Genomic DNA, 22,278 nt, shown 5'->3' on the forward strand with positions numbered 1-22,278 from the left:
GGAATGAATGAATGATTGAATGGATGAATGTTCTATATTATTTTAATGACAGATTGAACCACAGCAATATTGTTTTAGAGATTTTATATGTTTAACTGCTATGCCTGTCATCTCTGCTCTGTGTCATTGTGTTGTCTCCTGGGTTCTGTAGTGCCCGGAGTCTGTCTTTTTATTTTTTTCCTCCCAAACCCCATCCCCTCAGGACGCCTTTTGCCTCCTGTCAGGTCATCATTGTAATAAGAATTTGTTCTTAATTGATTTTCCTGCCGAAATAAAGGTTCTACTACTATTTATTCAGTTATTTTATTACTGGTACTGCTAATTGCATTATGCGTATTGTTGTATATTGTATATACGTATGTATTTACTACTACTACTTACAAAATCGAGGGTTGTAGCTTTGTGTCAGTACATATTTCAGGGTTTTTCTATGCCTTTGTTAATCTAAATTCTAATACTCATAGGCGACTACAACTCATGCCGATGCCGAGGCCCAGTTCTCCCTTCCCACCACCCCAGGCTCATTGTGCTAGGTAAAACTCTCATTCAATAAAAGTAGTCTTTTAAAGGTGGGGTAGGTAAGTTTGAGAAACCGGCTCGAGATCGCTAGAATTTGAAAATACACAGCCGGAAAAAATCTGCCACTTCCTTACAGAGCCCCTCCTCCAACACACACGAACGCGCACATGACCAATGAGGGCACGAGATAAGTTTGTGCACAGATGGAAGGCTGACAGGCAGGTAGGCCATCCAGTTATTTTAGCCGGGCCGGCTCAGATGATTGGTTGTGCTTTTTACAGTACTACAGCTTCCACAGATGATATTTCTTTATGGATTTTTTGTCAAAGCACTTCAGATATTCATTGCTATCGGGATGTTAAGAGCATTCCATGGAATATAACAAAAAGTGTATCTCGAGCCGGTTTCTCAAACTTACCTACCCCACCTTTAAAGATGAATGCAATTACATTTAAAAAAGTTTTAAACAGAACTGTTACAGATGCAGATGCTTGGTCCAAATTCCATAAAATATACCAACCAGTAGCGCCACACTCAGACGAAAATGTACAAAGCCTATTCTTCCACTATTTGTATTCCCACATTATTCACCAAGCCAGCCCATGCTGTAATATAGATATTATGGATATTGTTATAATTCCTGCTGTCTTTTGTGAACTTCTAATTATTTGTAATTGTTCTGTTCCACAGATGCTGTAGTAAACCACCATCCAGGGACCAAGACATCAGATATAAGAACATCCATTAACACAAGAATTTGTGAGTTAAGGCACGAAAAAAACAAGATTGACGATCAAATAGGGTACAAGACTGTTGTTTTGGCCCTGTTCCGGACCTTGTTTTAATGAGTGATCAGCTCATGTTTAAAGTTGTCACCAGGTGAAACAAAAAACAAGATTGTTAAATAGGATAACAGACTGCTCTTTTTGGCCCTGTATGCAATAACAATGCATCATTTATTAACTATACCTATACAAAATGTAATACATTTTCCCTTCATTATGTAATAACACCTCCTTTTGTAATAATTTGCCCATTATGTGCAAATATGTAATACATGTCGCCACATTTTGAAATATATTATTACATATTGCTGTGGTTATTACAAAATGAGTTGCAAACAATAACATTACAACTGTTTATTTATTTATTCAACCATGAATCATCCTTACTCATAATTTAAAAATATTTCAGTAGAATATCTTTCATTGGCCAAAACTAGATCAAGTGTTACCATATTCATTAGCCAACATGTATATCAACATCAATTTTGGGATATATTTACAGTTTGGTTATGGTTACATAATGAATATTACAGTTTTTTAAAAGGGCAACTCACGCATTTTGTAATAACCATTGCAAAATGTAATAATTTATTACAAAATGCAGGGAAATGTATTTTATATTGCGTTCAGGCTGTTACAGAATGCAACAGATTATTACAAAATGTGGGTTTTATTACATAATTACATAAAAATGTTCTTGAGTCATTACATAATGTGTTGTTTATAGGCCTTTTCTTTTATTCTTTCCTTGTCCTTCTTTTAATGAGTATTTTGATAACTGTTACACATTGATAGAAAAAAACAAATTAAGCTTCTCATTATTTAGACTCAGCTCTCAGCGCTTAAGCTTCTTTTAAATGTTGATAAAACCAAGGTAATGCTCTTTTCAAAAACTAAAAAGACACCAGAGCCTGTTTTAGATATTGTAATTACGCAAGGAATAAAACTTGAAGTGGTTACCTGTTACAAATACCTTGGTATCTGGCTTGATGATTGTCTCACTTTTAAACTTCATGTCAATAACCTGCTTAAAAAACGGAGGGTTAGGCTAGGTTTCTTCTACAGGAACAAGTCCTGTTTCTCGCTCGAGGCCAGGAAAAGGCTAGTCACTGTGACCTTTTTACCTGTACTGGACTATGGTGATCTGATCTTTATGAATGCACCTGCCAATTGCCTGGTCAAGTTAGATGCTGCGTATCACAGTGCACTGAGATTTGTGACAAACTGTAAAGTATTAACCCATCACTGTACCCTGTATGCAAGGGCTGGTTTGCCTTCACTAACTGTACGGAGGCTCAGTCACTGGTACATTTTTATATACAAAGCCATGTTAGGGAAACTTCCATCCTACATCTGCTCCCTGATCTCACGGTGAATTGTAAGTGGCTACTGCCTGAGATCGAATGCTGTGATTTTATTAAATGTGCCAACTGCTAGGACTGTCTTAGGGGAGATAGCATTTAGATGCGCAGCTCCGCTAACTTGGAACAGTCTGAGCAATTTGGTTCCACTAAATGTTTTTAAAGCAAGGATAGATGCTATCCAATCGGAAACTGTTGGAACCTGTAAATGTTACTAGCTATGTAAACTGTAGTCACTGTAAATATGCTGTATGATGTCCTTTTTTGTTTTTCTGTTATGTTTATATGTATTCATGTGGAACTCTCAATGGGATTCACCTGCATAAATAAAGGTTTGAAATGAAATGAAAGATTTTTTTTATCGGAACATGCATTTCTCCTCATATATTGCACTCATGTTCAGAATATATGGTACGTACATGGTCTTTTATAAATCTGAATATATAGTGCATACATATCCCCATATAATTGTGAATATATATAGTACATGTCCCCATATAATTGTGAATATATTCTACATACATGTCCCCATATAAATCTGAATATATAGTACATACATGTCCCCATATATTTGTGAATATATATAGTACATATTCAAGGTTCAAGGTTCAAGGTTCTTTATTGTCAATCTGACATAGCTACAGAGTAATTATGCAGTTGAAAATCTTATGTCACAGGCTTCTCCAACAATGCAACATAATAACATAACATAATAACAATAAGAGCATGAGCAATACAAAATAATAATAGTTATAAAAATGAAATAAAGTTATGATGTGGAATAGTGCAGTATGAGTCTATATACAAGTTATTGGAATGATATATATATATTAGGTATTAGATACATACTACTGAGTAGCAGATGAATGTTTGATGTTGTTTCAACAGTTCAATTTTTTAACAGTCTCACTGCCCGCGGGAAGAAACTGTCTCCGAATCTTCTTGTCCTTGCCAGGATGCTGCGGTAACGTCTGCCAGACGGCAACAGAAAGAACAGTTTGTGGCTGGGGTGATGGGGGTCTTTGATAATCCGTAGTGATTTCTTCCTGAGCCGCTGGGAGTAAAGGTCCTCCATGGATGGCAGCTCCGTCCTGGTGATGTGCTGTGCAGTTTTCACCACCCTCTGTAAAGCCTTACGATCAAGGTCGGTGCAGCTGCCGTACCAGGCCGTCATGCTGCCAGTGAGGATACTCTCTATCGTGCACCTGTAGAAGTTGCAGAGTATCCTGGAATCCATTTTGAACCTCCTCAACCTGCGGAGGAAGAAGAGCCGCTGTCGAGCTCTTTTGGTGATGGTGGTGGTGTGAAGAGACCATGTCAGGTCCTCAGTGATGTGGACCCCAAGGAACCTGAAGCTTTTGACTCTCTCCACCGTAGTCCCATTGATGGCGATGGGGGCGTGTCCCTCTCCCTGCTGCTTCCTGTAGTCCACAATCAGCTCCTTTGTTTTGCTGATGTTGAGATGGAGGTTGTTCTCCTGGCACCAAGATGTCAGGTTTTCGACCTCCTCTCTGTACGCCGTCTCGTCATCGTCTGTGATCTGGCCGATGACGGTCGTGTCATCAGCAAACTTCACGATGGTGTTGGAGCTGTGTGTGGCCACGCAGTCGTGGGTGAACAGGGAGTAGAGGAGAGGGCTGAGCACGCAGCCTTGAGGGGCACCGGTGTTGAGAATCAGGGTGGAGGATGTGATATTTCCCACCCGCACTGCCTGGGGTCTGCCCGTCAGGAAGTTCAGGATCCAGTCACAGAGGGCGCTGTTGAGCCCGAGGTCTCTGAGCTTGATGGCCAGCTTGGAGGGCACAATGGTGTTGAATGCTGAACTGTAGTCAATGAACAGCATTCTCACATATGTGTTCCTGTTCTTCGGGTCCAGGTGTGAGAGGGCAGTGTGGAGGGTGAGGGCTATGGCGTCGTCTGTGGACCTGTTTGCTCTGTAGGCAAACTGCAGGGGGTCCAGAGATTCAGGGAGGGAGGAGGTGATGAATAATTTGACTAACCGCTCAAAGCACTTCATTATGATGGAGGTGAGTGCTACTGGGCGGTAGTCGTTGGGGCAGGTGATGATTGTCTTTTTGGGGACAGGAATGATGGTGGAGTGTTTAAAACATGTGGGGACTACAGACTGCAGCAGGGACCTGTTGAAGATGTCTGTGAACACCTCTGCCAGCTGAACTGCACACACCCTGAGAACACGGCCAGGGATGCCATCAGGTCCAGGAGCCTTGTGTGGGTTAACCCTTTTAAAGGATTTACACACATCTGCCCTATTTAAAACAAAAGGGCAGTGTAGCTCCTGGTCCCTCTGTACCTCCACAGCCCGGCTGCTCTCAAAGCGTGCAAAAAAACTGTTTAGCTCATCTGGGAGAGATGCGCACGCAGACACTCCCGCAGCACCCCCCGCTGCTCCTTTGTAGTCAGTCATTGTCCTTAGTCCCGCCCACATATTCCTAGTGTTACAGCCTTTGAAGTCAGATTCCACCTTGTCTTTGTACTGTCTCTTTGCATTTTTAATTGCTCTCCGGAGATCATACCTAGACTTCCTGTACTCCTCCAAATCTCCCGCTGTGTGCGCGAGAGTGCGCGCTTTCAGTTTGCCGCGCACCTCACCGTTTACCCAGGGCTTTTGATTTGGGAATGTCCGTACAGAAACCTTCGGTACCACGTCATCGATGCATTTCCCAATGTAGCAGATGACAGTGTCCGTGTGTGTGTTGATGTTATTGTCCTCAAACACACTCCAATCCGTAGATGCAAAGCAATCCTGCAGTGCCTCATCTGACTCCACGCTCCATCGTTGTACTGTCCTTGTTATCGGTCTGTCCCTTTTAAGTTTCTGCTTGTACGCAGGCAACAACAGTAGTGAGATATGGTCTGATTTGCCGAAGGGAGGGCGAGGGAGAGCCTTATATCCATTCCGGAAAGGGGAATAAACATGGTCCAGTATGTTTCCCCCGCGCGTCGGGAAGTTGATGTGTTGGTAATATTTTGGCAAAACCTTCTTTATGTTGGCGGTGTTGAAATCTCCGGCCACAACGAACGCCGCATCTGGCCGTGAAGTCTCGGTTTTATCAATAAACCCAAACAGCTGATCGAGTGCCGTGTTGTTGTCGGCGAGTGGCTGCGGCGGGATATACACTGCTGTTATCACAACAGATGTGAATTCCCTCGGCAGATGGAAGGCCCGACATGAGATCATGAGGTGCTCTAGCTGTGCGGAACAGTCCGATGAAATAATCTTCACATCTGAGCACCAGTTGTTGTTAGTCATTACACACACACCGCCTCCCTTACTTTTCCCCGAGTTAGCAGTCCGGTCCTGACGAAAAATAGAGAATCCGTCAGGGACAATAGCGGAGTCCGGGATAGCGGGGTTGAGCCAAGTCTCAGTGAGAATTAACACGTTACAGTTCTTAATGTCCCGTTGAAAAGCAATCCGGCTTCTGAGTTCATCTAGCTTATTTTCAATGGATTGAACATTAGCCAGAAGAATACTCGGAAGAGGGGGCCGATTCTCTCGTTTCCTCAGTCTGACCAGCAACCCGGCCCGGCATCCCCGCTTTGTCTTCTTCTTGCGTCTCTCAGGTAGAACAGCAACAGGTAGCCATGGTGAATCTCCATTGTTTGTCGGAGGGTTATTATTGTCCACGAAGTTTCGCAATTGGAAAAGTTCCTCTGCTATATTGTATGGCAGAGTAGGTGCGGTCGGCTAGCATGTTGCGAACCATGTTAAAAGTAAAACGGCAAAAGTAAAAGAAATATGTACAAAATACGAAAATGGGCAAAGTTGGAGAGGAGCACATAGACGATGCGGCCATCTTCACCGGCGCATCACATCAATCACTGTCCCCATATAATTGTGAATATATTCTACATGTCCCCATATAAATCTGAATATATAGTACATGCATGTCCCCATATATTTGTGAATATATATAGTACATGTCCCCATATAAATGTTAATATATAGTAAATGTATGTTCACATATATACACAACCAATAAATTATATATATTTACATATATTACTCAATATATGGAAAGCGGCAATTACTGATGTATTATGCCATATATTGCAATATTTTAACACAATATATTATTCTATATATCAATATATTGTAATATATTAACACAATATATTATTCTATATATCTTCAATATATTTTGTAGATATGAATAAATATGTTTTTCATGTTGATTATTAATCAGTATCAGTTGGTGTAGCCAACAGCAAGATTTCCTTTATTAAATCTTTTCAATTAACCAGTAAATCAGAAAACAAAATAATGCAATATATTGACAGTTAATATATGGGGAAATATATTTTCTTTGCATAAGGTTGACTACTGCTGTAATCCATATTATGGCAAGAACCACTCAACTCCGTAAAGAGAAACGACCGTCCATCATCACTTTAAGAAATGAAGGCCAGTCGATCCGGAACATGTCAAGAACTTTGAATTTATCCTCAAGTGCAGTCGCAAAAATCATCGAATGCTATGATGAAACTGGCTCTCACGAGGACAAACTTTTGACTGGTACTGTATATGAGTATATATATAATTCATTTTTTGTACGTGTGTATATTTATATAGAGACACACATGGAAACCCACCTCCTAAGTTTGCAGTTAAAATGCCGTAATATTCCAAATGTAGGTGCCTGACCAAAAACGTTGAAAGTGGATGATTTACGGTCGGCCTATTTTCTTTATAAGCTTTCTGTCTTCCTGCCTATACAAACATGTTTTTCAAACATTTTCTGTATTAATATTGAATTGAATCAGTAGAATAAAATGATTGATTCAGTCATATGTATTTTAACAGTATGTTTCCGAAGTATGTTGTATAGGTAGTATATTTCCGTCATGGCCAAAGGGGCCTATGGGTAATGGGCTCAATGGGGCTTTTCCCTACACACACTGGTCTCATATCGCCAACATGATATTTAATCATCACTCCTTAATGTTCTTTGTAAATATATTTCTGTGGAGTGATGAGGCTGGAGCCTAGACGCCAAACTATGCTGCTGTTAATAAACATTTCCAATGTGACTGAACTAGATGTAATGATGTATCGTCAAATAATATAGTATACTTTGATTCAGTATATATTTGTATTCAGACCTCTATATGGACTGAGCATCTCATTTCTAAAAAGCAAACGTACTCTTGTAGAACTCAAGGCCCTTGAACCTTGAACCATTGTTTGATTTCAGGGAACAAAGAAATCAAACAGTGGTTCAAGTTTCTAACGTCTACAAACCAGGATGGAGGTTCACCTGAAGGTGTGGGAGACCCAGGCCTGGCCGGAGGTCTCTGAGAACAAAAGATGGACTCCTCTCAGGTCAAGTTCAACTCTTTATTAAAGATCAAACAAATCATCTCTTAAAGGTACAGAGTCTGATCGAATCAAAAGACACACCAACATCTGGCAAGAGTTTCCTGTCATGCACTTATCAATAACTATATATTAGATTGTGTACTTTTATTATTATTCATTGCATACATCCACTTAAAATCATGTTCTTATCTCGTCTGATTGGAAAACACCCGCTGCTCCCTCTCTGCAGATCATTTACACATGGATCAAATAAAGACACAAGTCCATCTAATAAAGGACGATAAAACAGTACTGGAGTACATACACCAATAATTGTGAGTATATAGAAGATTCAGAGTACATTAACAGTGCATATAGGAATCAATAACAAAAACATAAAATGAATATATTTTCCAGACTGCAAGGAATCTGGGTGTGACCCTAGATAACAACCTGTCCTTCACTGCAAACATCGCTGCTACAACCCGCTGCTGCAGATACACGCTTTACAACATCAGGAGGATACGTCCTTCCTGACCCAGAAAGCCACGCAGCTTCTGGTCCAGGCTCTCGTCATCTCACGCCTAGACTACTGCAGCTCCCTCCTGGCTGGTCTACCTGCATGTGCCATCCGACCTCTGCAGCTCATCCAGAATGCAGCGGCTCGCCTGGTCTTCAACCTTCCTAAATGTTCCCACACCACACCGCTCCTCCGCTCCTTTCACTGGCTTCCAGTAACTGCTAGAATCCACTTCAAGACACTGGTACTTGCGTACCATGCTGTGAATGGATCTGGCCCTTCCTACATCCAGGACATGGTTAAACCATACACCCCAGCACGTGCACTCCGCTCTGCATCAGCCAAACGGCTCGCTGCACCCGCACTGCGAGGGGGACCCAAGTTCCCATCAGCAGAAACACGTGGGTTTGCTATCCTGGCTCCAAAATGGTGGAATGAGCTCCCCTTGACATCAGGACAGCAGAAAGCTTACACATCTTCCGGAGCAGACTGAAAACTCATCTCTTTCGACTCCACTTCCAGCGATAGAATTACTAACAAAGCACTTATATACTAACAAAGGACTGGCTTATCTAAAGCCAGTTGAGTAGCACTTGAAATGTGTTGGCTCTATGAAACCTGATGTACTTATATGATTCTGTTTTCTTCAAGTTTGTATCTTCTTGGTCGAATGCACTTATTGGAAGTCGCTTTGGATAAAAGCCTCAGCTAAATGTAATGTAATGTGATTATAGTGATATGAATACATTTGTGAGTTTATATAAAATAAACTAAAGTTTACATTCAGAAGAAGCACTGACTTCCTGAATGGTTCTGATTTAGGTTTTAAGGAACTGATGAAGTACTTCCTGTTTGTGATTTGACTTGTTTTAAACCCCCTGAGACCTCCTTCATTTCAGAGAGAGCGCCCACTAACTGCTCTGACTTTTACACTGTTGTTCTATTTACACTGTTGTTCTATTTACACTGTTGTTCTATTTACACTGTTGTTCTATTTACACTGTTGTTCTATTGGTCAGGGGTCTCCAGTGAAGGTTCCACTGACTCACTCTTTCTTTTCTTTATCGTTACTGTTTCGCATGTATCCTACTACTGCTCCTACTCCTCCTCCTACTACTAATCCTCCTACTCCTGTTCCGATTCCTATTGCTATTGCTCCAAATGATACTGCTAATACTACTCCTCCGATTCCTAGTATTACTCCTCCAACTACTGCTCCAATCAATATATAAGGAATCATTTTCCTCCATACAATTTCTTTTGAAACACTACCAGCTTTTGGGTCACTACCAGCTTTTGGGTCTGGGTCACTACCAGCTTTTGGGTCACTACCAGCTTTTGGGTCACTACCAGCTTTTGGGTCACTACCAGCTTTTGGGTCACTACCAGCGTTTTGGTCACTACCAGCACCTGACAGGTTACTTTCTTCTCTAAGGAAAGTCTCCGCCATCCTGAACATCTTGTCTGTGTAGTGCTGTCCTCCGTTAGCTGAGACCATCTCATCTATCTTAGACAGGAAGGTTCTGACCTGCTCTCTGCTTCTCTTGGTTTTGTTGTCAAACACACAGTATCTACCTCCACACATGGAGACCAGCTTAGAGACATGACTGTTCTTCTTCATCAAACTCTCAATGGACTGACCTTCTTTGAGGGCGTCTCCATGAGTGAAAAGCACCATGGAGTACTTCAGAGCATCGCCTTCAAAGAGTTTAGGAAGGAGCTTAAACAGCTTGATGTCTGCTTCAGTGATCTGGCCTACTCTGACCACGATAACGAAGGCATGTACTCCTGGACTCGCCTCTACCACAGACCTCTTGATCTGCAGGTACAACTCCTCTGGAGTCAGATGATCAGTGAACCCTGGAGTATCGACCACCGTGACCTTACAGCCCTCCACTGTGGCGGATGCAGAGGTCGTCTCTGTACTGACTGAATTAAAGTCAGCAGCTGATTGGAACTTCTCAGATCCCAGGATGGTGTTTCCAGAGGAAGTTTTCCCAGCTCCAGGAAGACCGAGCATCACGATCCTCTTCTCTTTGGGAACACCAGCTGGAAGACAGAAACACGGTTATAATGAATGAACAGTAAATCACTGTACATCAGCGACGTGCAGTCAGGGGAGGCAGAGCCTCACCTCTCATACTCCAATGTAACGGAAAAAAAACTAAAGAAAATAAATTATAAATAAAATGTCTCCACTGATCTGTGTTGTAAGTGTGATTTCTGCTTTTTATATTCAAAATTGGCAAATTTGCAGAGCTCCGCTACAACTACATGGGAGCGATGAGAAGTGAAGCGGGACGAGCTCTGCCTCACGTCAACCCACAGAAACTGGCTGGAGCACAGGCCCTAAGCGATCGAAACCATCTCACTGTAGGTCACAAATGTAATGTTTGTAGATCCCTTTATTACATGTGTCCTCGCCATCCATAGTCTCTAAATAACTTATTTCACGTATGGGCATTCTGGGAAGTAGCTGTCCCCAACCCTGACATCTAAATTTCAATTTCTGCAAATAACACTTAAAACATTTTATTTTATTTTGTTGAATGGTGTATTTAGAAGATCTTTATGATTACATTCAAACAGAAGTTGAAATATTTATATTTATTGTGGGTTTAATCTTTTTAATAAAAAAACTATACTCAAAAAAATCATGTCCCCAGTTTTCATGTCACTGCCGAAACACAAGGGGTTTTAGTCCAATGGCAGTGACACTGCATCCCTGTCCCTCATGGCTGAATGGTAAGTCGCTCGATCCCATACTTTTGATATAAATCTGTTCCAAAATCTGAAAATCGGCGTGTAACCTTAAGAATTGTCACCACTGTACACATATTATCTTCAATTAAGTAAACTTTTTCTGAGTTTTATGCAAAGTATTAGGTCTTTATGTGTGTAAACCTCTTCAAAAACGTGAATGCTAGCCATGTAGTTGCTAGCATTCTTTAGTTATGCTCAATTTGAGCTAGAATCGTCACTACCGAAACAGTCACTACCGAAACATATGGTTACGTTTCGGTAATTGACATGATCGTTTTGGTAGTGACAAAATGGAATGGTAAGCAGGTAAATCCCATAGTTTTGAAATAAATGTGTTTTAAAGTCTGAAAATCAGTGTGTTACTTTAAAGGTCTCCTATTATACTATTGTTAGGCATATATTATAGGTCTCAGATATATAAATATATATATATATATATATATATACACATACACTTCAACATAAGGCATGAGTTCAGATTAAGCAACAAGGTTGAGGGAATATGATACAACCTTGAGAACAAAATACTGTGGTCCGAAACACTGGATGTTTTGTAAAAAGTCAAGTATATTGACTTTTCAACTAAAATGATATGATACTGATTGGTTTAATGTATGTTCAATTTCAACAATCATCAACTCTGGAATCAATATGATCAGTATTATGCATTTTACAAAGAAAAATTGCATTAAGATTTTTATGAATTGTATAAATTGAACTGTGAAATTTGATTAAAAATAAAAAATTGCATTGATTTAATTGTGAAAACCCTCAAGAAATATTTGTTAAAATACTATTTAGAGAAGGGAAGGTAAAACAATCTTAACAGGTTAATATAATACTTTTTTACAACAGTGTATTTACTATGTTTCGGTAGTGACCATTTTTGGTAGAGGAAGAACATTCCAATACAGTCTGAAAATACGATATAAAAATGTACAGTTCTTTTACTAGATATGTGTAATTTAGATATGGTACAAAATATATATGGACAAAGTTTTGGGAAAAAAACAGACAACATTTCAAAACTGTTCCAACCTGACTTTGCATCAATTCGGTAGAATGGCCCATGATATTTAGGCTCGCTGGTCTCATCATACAACGGCAATGAAAAAAGCACCAGGGGAGGCAGCCATAACCTCTGCCGCACTGAAGGGGGCGCACGTGAGCCCACAGGTTCTTGTTGCTACTGTTATTCTACCGCAAACAACAAACTAGACTTTTGAAGCTACTGGAAGATAAGGAGGACTTTTACACAAAAGTAATAGAGATTGTTGTCCAGAAGGATAGCATGGACTTCTATTCATCTTCAAGTCAAGGTAAGACCACATTTGTAATGAAAATGGGATCTTACTAAGAAAGAACAATCCAATATTTAAATGAAACTACATTTTGTGGGTATCCTTTTGTTGAACTGTCGGTTTAAAATTAATCGAAGCATCAGACTAAAAAAGCTTTTGAAAATAACAGAATATTTCGATTAAAGGTGGGGTAGGTAAGTTTGAGAAACCGGCTCGAGATACACTTTTTGTTATATTCCATGGAATGCTCTTAACATCCCGATAGCAATGAATATCTGAAGTGCTTTGACAAAAAATCCATAAAAAATGTCATCTGTGGAAGCTGTAGTACTGTAAAAAGCACGACCAATCATCTGAGCCGGCCAGGCTAAAATAACTGGATGGCCTACCTGCCTGTCAGCCTTCCATCTGTGCACAAACTTATCTCGTGCCCTCATTGGTCATGTGCGCGTTCGTGTGTGTTGGAGGAGGGGCTCTGTAAGGAAGTGGCAGATTTTCTCCGGATGTGTATTTTCAAATTCTAGCGATCTCGAGCTGGTTTCTCCAAACTTACCTACCCCACCTTTAAGGTCAAGATATAATATTTGTAAACCTGACTCTGAAAGAGTCAGTGCCTCACCAGCCATGAACCTCACCGCTCGTCACTGCTGTACATGTATGAATGTGTCTCAGAATAACAGACAGCTGCTGGTCTCAAACACTTTAACATCTAACACCAGCAGCTGATAGGATTCACTCTGAACGTATGTTACCAGGTCATCCAAAGACATTACTAAACATTAATAAACGCAATACCGAACATTAATAAAGACGTTACTGGACATTAATAAAGAGCATTACTGAAAATTCATAAAGACGTTACTGAATATTAATAAAGAGCATTGGACAGCACAGTACCTGGTGAATCCGGTTGTTTCTCAGTTTTCAGGTGGCCAGACTTCAGCAGCAGATTTCTGACTTGTTCCTCATCATCAGACTCATTGTTGAAGAGGTGATAGGCCCCTGAGAACATTTTAACAACATCTGGAAGCTTAGCGTCATCTCCATCTGCAAAGATGAAATCATGCAAAGTATTTCCCTTTAAAGCATCTCCTCCAGTGAAGAAGAGGCAACTCTTCTTCAACCCTCTGCGTCCGAGGACTTTCGATGCTCTCTTCACCGCCCACTGCTCTTCCTTTGTGAAGCGTCCGATTCTGAGCATCACCAGAAACAGACAGCGCCTGGAGGACTTCAGGAGATCCTGACAGTAGCGTGTAATCTTCTTCACTGTCTCTTTGCTGTCTAATATTCCTGGAGTGTCGACCACTGAGATCTGTTTCCCAAACACACTTCCTGTTTGCTCAGAGATTTCTGTCGTCACTGACCTGAAACACTGCTTAGACTGAAACGCTGTTCGTCCCAGGATGGTGTTTCCTGTAGCACTTTTACCAACTCCTGTTTTTCCGAGCAGGACGATGGTGAGATCTGGATCCATGACTGAGGATCAGAAAACCTGCAGGAGAAAAGGATCAGATTCAGGAAGGTACAAAGGCTTTAGTTCTACTTGTGGAAAACACTTGAAGTGCTTTCATCGGTCTGATGAGGAGACACACTAGTCAAAACTAAATCCAATTAGCATAGTCTTGTCAAATATAATGCTATCAATGTTTAACTCTGGTTAATCATTAAACTACAGCCAAACGTTATCATATCAATAGACAGTTAGGGAAGCAGCATTATGAAGGTTTTCCACTTTTTCTGTAGAAACGTTAGCGAAAACAAATTACTAGGATAGAGACAGAGTAGGGAGGGACTTCGCCAGCCGGCCGAATGCTGATCGGGACAAACGAGAGAGAGCCAAAGTCTAAACCAAGGTTACTCTCCATCTCGTCTCAACCAATCATAAATGTACAGGCAACGCCCTGTGTAATAAAATGTATTATCGCACGAAGTTCGGGGCTCTTTGCGGAAATAGTGGTTACAGATTACAGCTTTGCTGCCTGTGATTTCTATGACGTGACGGAGTCCTTGGCCAAGTGAATATATCTTTTGCTCTCTTATAATAAATAGTTAACTTAGAAGTTGTCTGTCTTTCCTGGAATTTTGAACACGACAGATGTTTATGTTCTGAATTACATAAGTTTAGTGTGTGTGTGTTTGTGTGGGAGTATATGTGTGGGAGTATATATGTGTGTGTGTGTGTGTGTGTGTGTGTGTGTGTGTGTGTGTGTGTGTGTGTGTGTGTGTGTGTGTGTGTGTGTGTGTGTGTGTATGTATGTATGTGTGTGTGTGCTGTGTGGGAGTATATGTGTGTGTGTGTGTGTATGTATGTATGTATGTATGTGTGTGTGTGTGTGTGTGTGTTAGGGCTGTGCAATTAATCGTATTTTAAATCGCAATTACGATTTTGGCCTGCCACAATTACGAAAACAACATAATCGAAAAAAACAATTATTTAGCTTTGCTAGGTTGTGACAGTGCAACATATTTGATCTAATGTATTTGTATTTATCATATTTATATATGTTTAGTAGCTTGGGGAAGTGCGCTCCAAAATATTTGTTGATCTTGTTTATTGGTATTTATTATTTTGATATTATTTATTTAAATGTATCATTTATTTTATTTATTTTTGTATTGGTTTTTCAGTTGAATTATATGTTCAGGGTAATCAACAGTTAAAAAGATACTGTTCAAATTATTATTTGTATTTGTTTTAAAGTTCAATAAATGGATTTTTTCAAAGTCAATGAATAATCGTATTTAATAATCGTGATATCAATTATTAACCCAAATAATCGTGATTATGATTTTTGCCATAATCGCACAGCCCTAATTTCAGTATTGTTCCCCTGTACAAAGATGACCGCATCATCGGCATACATTTGCACATTCAACTCAGGACATACATTCGGCAAGTCATTAATGTACAGAGAAAACAGTAATGGTCCAATAATGGAACCTTGTGGAACCCCAACAGGGTTCACAAGGAAGGGGGATTTGGTACCGTTGACCAAAACACACTGTTTTCTGTTCGATAAGTAAGATTTAACCCACTGTATTGAATCTGCCGAAAAATTGAAATATGTCAGCTTTGTAAGGAGCACTTGGTGGTCAACAGTGTCAGAAGCAGTGGCGGCCGGTGGTCTTTTTTTTTGGTGGGGCTCTTGACGTACCGTAAGTGACCTACCCGGGGGGTCCGGGGGGTTTCCCCCCGCAATTTTTTTTCGAGAAATGACCCCTTAAATGATGACTTCTGGTGATGTTAGAGGGGGGGGAAAGGAGAAATCGAGGCTTAAAAATATGAGAAGACTCCACTTTATCAATACCTCCATAATCTTCAGTGTGGAAAATATTATTTATCAACCTGAACATCTACTACTTTACCAGGAATTTGTGTTCTCAGAACTGGTCTGTTTTTTTCTTTCTTAAAACTGTTCATGTTTTATGAACCAACACCTTCACCAAGTAGCTTTACAGTGAACTGCATGTGAGATATAAAATTAATAGCATCTTTTCAGTAGCATTAATTATAAATATTTAAGTGGTTCAATACAAGTCACTACAGCATTTCAAACTGAACTGTGAATAAATGCAATTTAAAAAAAATAACCACAGCACAAAATGTCATAAATTGTGTTTTTTCTTTGTTTCTCTGAGGATTATTTACAAACAGGCTTATTTACATATAGCAATAACTTAGAAATGAAAAAGCTACATCGTCTAACACGAACAACCAGTTAGCATAATGATAATATATGTGTTATGTACAATGTAACTGGCAAGGCTAGAGCAAGAAAGAACATAAAGTTTGCAAAAGGTTTAAATAACTTCAAGTATCTGTCTTCAGATTACGTGGAGGTTTTAGTCCGATGGGAAGCAGATTTTAAGCGACACCGAAGATAAACCAAAAATGTGGTGGAGCTGCAAACCGTGTAGTGTTGCTGGGACAGAACAGGAGCTATAACCGTTGGAAAATACATCACAGACAATGCAACAAACGTGGAGACAGAACAATCACTTCTGTGATAAATGCCCACTTATTAATAAACTTCTAACAACCATGGGAAACCTCCTCTCTACATATAAAGTGATATCCAAGCATGGGAAACAAAAGACAGCATTTACCTGTTTGCATCCAGCTAACCAAGCCTTTCTTGTGTACCAGCTACTTGTGAAGCCTCGTGTATACATTTTGTCTTTTTCACGAGATTGCTGCGATATATTCAAATCGGGTTGGTCCGGTCCAAGGTCTTTAAGCAACAATTTATCTGCCAAACTTCTCCTTTCGAAAGGATTGGAGATTAGCTCTTGAACAGAATTAGGCGGGTACCGAGGTCCGGAGACTCCACCTGCACACGAAGCCATCCTCATCAACTACTGCGTCAACCGGATACGAGTCACTGTCCAAACTACTCACAGACTGCACTGGGCGCTGACATTGGCGCCCGGTGACCGTCATCTTTGACGACGCTGATTGGCTGAAATTATATTTTCGCGGCATAGTTTACACGTTACAGATAGCAACAGTCAGCTGCTAGTGGCTGCTGCTGCGCTGGTTGAAGGCTCTTCTCTTAGCGCCCAGACGAGAGAAGGTGCATGGGCAAGGCCAGGCAGGAAACATGTGACTTATCAGTAACTTTAGACATCGTAACACAATTTTAAACGAGATTTTATTGTAGATTATACATTTTACTGATACCAATTATATAATATTTACCTTGTTCATTAAAAATAAAAATAAAAATATATATATTTTTTTAAACATTTTTTTTTTTTTTTTTTTTTTCAATATGGGAAGAGGTGGGGCGGCGCCCCTAGCGCCCCTATGGACCGGCCGCCACTGGTCAGAAGCCTTCCTGAGATCAAGGAAGACAGCACCTAAATATGGGCTCGTGTCCAACATAGATTTAACCTTTTCCACAAAGACACAGTTAGCTGTCTCAGTGGAGTGGTGAGCACTAAAACCAAACTGCATTGGGTGGAGTGGAGCGAAACCTTTATCTAAATGTTTGGTGATTCGTTTTGACACCCATTTCTCAGCTACCTTAGAGACACAGGGGAGGATGCTGATTGGTCTGTAATTGGACATCATTGCCTTATCCCCAGATTTAAAAATCGGTGTCACCGTGGCCACCTTCCAGGATGATGGAACTTCCCTCGTGCTAATAGATTGATTTACTAACATAGTAATTGGTTTTATTAGACCGTCAATTTTTGTCTTTATAAAGTTGGTGTCTAAATCATCTGCATCCCTAGCTTAGAACATCTTAACCCTGAGATTATATGTTTTACCTCCACCTCTGTGATTTCCTCCAGGTCAAAAACGGGGTGTGTATCAACAGTCGGGCTAGGTGAGACCCCATTCATCCCTTAGTTTAAAGGTAGTTATAGTTTAAACGTCATTTCTGACTTTAATTATTTTATTATATTTCTCCGCACCCTCAGTAATTAAAGTCTTATCATTAAATCTGAACTTTTATGTCTTTTTAATTCCTACTGAATCAGAATTATTTCCCTTCTGAACACCAACAAATGTGATTAATAAAGTTATTATTTTTTTAAACGGACAAAATCCGTCTCTATATTTCTGACTTAACGTCTGTGTGGTTCGACGGCTTTAAACTTTATTCTGTTCATGATTTACCTTCAGAAGATTACATTTTATTAACACGTTCAGCTGTTTGCTCCATTTCAACATCAAGTCGCAGTTTGTGGTCATTTCTCAAAACCGAAAGTAAACAATACACTGACTAAAATAGCCTGGAGTTAAATTTGCAGACAAATGTATTTAAACTAAAGACCAGTATTTCCATTGATCATGTATTTAAGTTGAGCAAGTTTAATATTATCTATACAAAGGACACTCACCTGTGACAATAATCAGGATCGCCCTCGATGTTTCGTCTGAACTGCGCACTCTCAATGAGGAAGTGCTCTTATATCCTCACCTTCAAAATAAAAGCACCACACAGAGAGTACCATAATACTCAAATAAAAATCAAACTTGTTTATGACTGAATTAGATAACATTATAATGTAGGCCAATTTAAATAAACAAATTCATCATTTTATTATTAGATTTGTTTAACCCTTTTCATTTAAGTGATCCATTTTAATAAAAGTCACTGGCCCAATTCCAAACCCCACCCTACCCCCTCCCCCTCCCTGAGAGAGTGAACTCCGTCTGTAGTCTCTCAGATTAAAGAGGCTCCTTCTCTCAGATGGAGGGTAGAAAAACAAGATATAGAACAAACTCCCCTCTCTCCAGCAGAAACAGGACATGCCGTACATTTTCGTAATAACGGTTTCAAATCAGCATCTCTTGGATTCAAAATTAAAAAAATAAAACTCAAAAAAATTGTAATGGTGTTTCTTTTTTGTAAACCACTTTTTGTTTTAAAATCTGATGTTAATAAGCTGCTTGGTTTTTGCAACAGTCCCTGTAAATATACACAATTTTATAATAAAATGCACACAATTAATGTTTTCTAGACTAAACACAGGTATGATCCTGAGTTAAAAACAATACGAGGTAACATGAAGGTGTTAACATCTTTATGACGATATTTAATGTCTATCTTGTTGTGCAGTTTATCAGTGAATAGGCTTGTTCGAGACGAGCTGCGGCTCGCCTCGAAAGGAGACGAGAATAGCCGATCGCAGCCGGGGGAGGTCTCAAAAAGCTCGCCTGAAGTCGGACAGCTCGGAGTCGGCTTCTTCCTCTTCTTCTTCTTCTCTCGGTTTTTTGGCGGATTGCAAACAACTTTAAGGTGCATACTGCCACTTCCGGAGTCGGCTTGACTCGGTTTGCATTTATAAAGAATGCACACATGTGTTTAATCTGTTAAGCACCAAGCCTGTTTTTCATGTTTCAGGCTCGAAAATGACATGCCCAAAACAAATGACTACAACTTAACTTCTAAAAGGGTTATATGAATAATTTCTTTTATCAAAGCAAGGTTACATCTGTGAGTTGGATGTAGAAGTGTCAGAATCAATATAGATGTTTTTTATTTTAAAGACAATTCAGATTTTACATAGTAAAAAACTGTAAATTATAGTGTCCGTCCAAAAATTATTTTTTACAGATAGTGAATACTACCCTTGGATGATGGGTTAGTAGACTAAAAGCTTTAGGAATCCAGAGTACAACATATAATAAGTACCCTGTATCAAGATTGATGCAAAACAAGTGACATTTGACCTTTTTAGAGAGGTTTAGCCAAAACCACCCCACCTCTGAGGTGATTTGGGTGAAAATGTTTTTTTTTTCCATATCTCTGGCCCCCCTTGGTCGATTTTGATGGTTGACACCTCTTTCTGACCATTAGAGCCAATAGAATCGAAGGGGGAGGCCCCCACACACACACGTGGTGAAGAGAAAAGGTGGGGGCTGCGCGCATGTAAATGTAAAGCAGAGTGGAGCTACATTCTAGCTCTGGCATTTGGAAACTAAAAAGCAGTTTTATTGCTTATGGATTATCAGAAATCATTTCAAAGAGGACACAGACACATTGGATTAACCTATGGATTAACTGCAGCATCGTTTTTTTATCGTTTTAATGCCATTGAAGACCAGTTTTGACCAAGGTAAGCCATGTTAGCGTTTCTAGCTACCTAGCTCCACATGTTATGATGTACGCTTTCGTTTATAGCATCGCAAATGTTTATCACTGAGTGTTGAGGTGGGCACCATTAGATTCAGTGTCTCCAGGACACCAAAAACGAGTGGTTGGCTGTGCATCTAGGATAAGTAATAAGGGAGTTATTGTGAGTTTAAGTGCCGTTTTAGATTACATTTTTTTGCTCGTGGCTAATTCAGAGGCTGAGTGTTAGCATTGTGGGTTTTTTTTTGGAAAAGAAAATTAAAAAGATCAGTTAGCTGAGTTTCTTCCCGTTACATGGATATAAAACATTCATAGTTTATTAAATATTAAGATCCCTTAGACGTTGTTTCCTGTAAATGACGCGTTTATCCGCCCGGTACCGGGCGGATGGTGCGTAACAGGTTAATCGTTAATGTCAGATATGTACTAAGTAAATACATTTGTTCCTGCTCAAGATTAGATTCAACTTTATTGTTATTGCACAGATTACAGGTACTGAGACAACAAAATGCAGTTTAGCTTCTAACCAGGAGTGCAACAAGCAGTAAAGTGAAAAGTAATGTACACAATCTACAGAATAAAATATAGAATGAATTGAATGATGAAAAAACAGAGAGGGGTATGAATACACTAGATATACACAGTAGCCTGTGAGCAGTATGAACAGTGTGTATGAATACACTAGATATACACAGCAGCCTGTGAGCAGTATGAACAGTGTGTATGAATACACTAGATTTACACAGCAGCCTGTGAGCAGTATGAACAGTGTGTATGAATACACTAGATATACACAGTAGCCTATGAACAGTATGAACAGTGTGTATGAATACACTAGATATACACAGCAGCCTGTGAGCAGTATGAACAGTGTGTATGAATACACTAGATATACACAGCAGCCTGTGAGCAGTATGAACAGTGTGTATGAATACACTAGATATACACAGCAGCCTGTGATCAGTATGAACAGTGTGTATGAATACACTAGATATACACAGCAGCCTGTGAGCAGTATGAACAGTGTGTATGAATACACTAGATATACACAGCAGCCTGTGAGCAGTATGAACAGTGTGTATGAATATGCTAAGATATATAAAGTAACGGTAAGCAGTGCAAGTATAGTATAAAATATATAGATATTAATGTCATGATGATAAACATTGTGGAACAATGATGAAAAATGTGAATGGAAGTGGCGACGTAAAACTGACACAAAACAACAACACACTTTTGCCGAGCCAATGGAGAGTTTCATCAGCAGCATGGGGTAAAGACCACCAATGAGCTCTCAGCTCGAGATACCAGCGAGTCGTATCCATGGATGTATAATAAGAACTGGGTTGCGGTCGAATAGTCCATTTAGTTTAGGAACCTTCCTAACGGAGTGAAATGACCCGGAAGTCCCTCAGTGGCAGCCAAAGGGAAGGAGGTTTCAAGCTTCCTTTATAACCTCCTTTAGCTTAGGAACCACTGGACCTCCCTAACCTAAAGGAGAGGAGAAAATGCTGCCCCACAATGCCTTGCGGCCGCGGCATTTACCGTCTCACAACAGTCGGCCGTTCACGGAAATAACCGATTATGACCGAGAAATGATATCATGAAAGTTACGGTGCTTATTAAGCATTTTAAAACGTATGTGGTAAGTTGCCAAAGTGCTTTGTTTTGAACGTTCATCAGTATTATAATCAAAAAGAGAAATATGAACGTTATTTTCCTGTTCCATGTTCAAATAAACCATTTTCAGTGGTACCGCTGAGAAAGAGTCATTTTTTTGGTCATGGAAAATTAGGTAAAGGTCATGGAGAAGTCATGGAAAATCATTGGTGAAAAAGTGTATGAACCCTGCAAGCAACAGAGCTTAATTTAATACTTGTGTGGGTTGTAGCCTACATGAAACCACTTGGTAATATACAAATATATGTATTTGGAGTTATGATCAATTGTGATTTAAATCTTTATCTAAAAAGTAAAGCTGATGATGGATTACTGTGGTGGATATATAGCCTATTTCTCATTGAAATGTGATGGTGTAAAAGGATAGTAACTGTGATTATTCATGTTAAGTACCCAACAAGTAACTAAAACGTATAATACTTGAAGGAAAGGTGTAAAAT

General features: G+C 39.8%; 1 protein-coding gene across 1 annotated transcript; it reads right to left on the minus strand.

The window, feature by feature from the left end:
• Positions 1-7,940: 7,940 nt before the first annotated feature.
• Positions 7,941-13,770, minus strand: LOC117479893 (GTPase IMAP family member 7-like). The gene is made up of 3 exons (XM_034127008.1): positions 13,467-13,770; positions 9,778-10,554; positions 7,941-7,981 (listed from the first exon to the last, which is right to left on the minus strand). Exons 1-3 carry the CDS (start codon positions 13,768-13,770, stop codon positions 7,941-7,943), a joined length of 1,122 nt encoding a protein of 373 aa, XP_033982899.1.
• Positions 13,771-22,278: the final 8,508 nt, after the last annotated feature.

This window comes from Trematomus bernacchii, unplaced genomic scaffold (genome assembly GCF_902827165.1).
Source record: "Trematomus bernacchii unplaced genomic scaffold, fTreBer1.1, whole genome shotgun sequence".
Taxonomy (NCBI): Eukaryota; Metazoa; Chordata; class Actinopteri; order Perciformes; family Nototheniidae; genus Trematomus; species Trematomus bernacchii.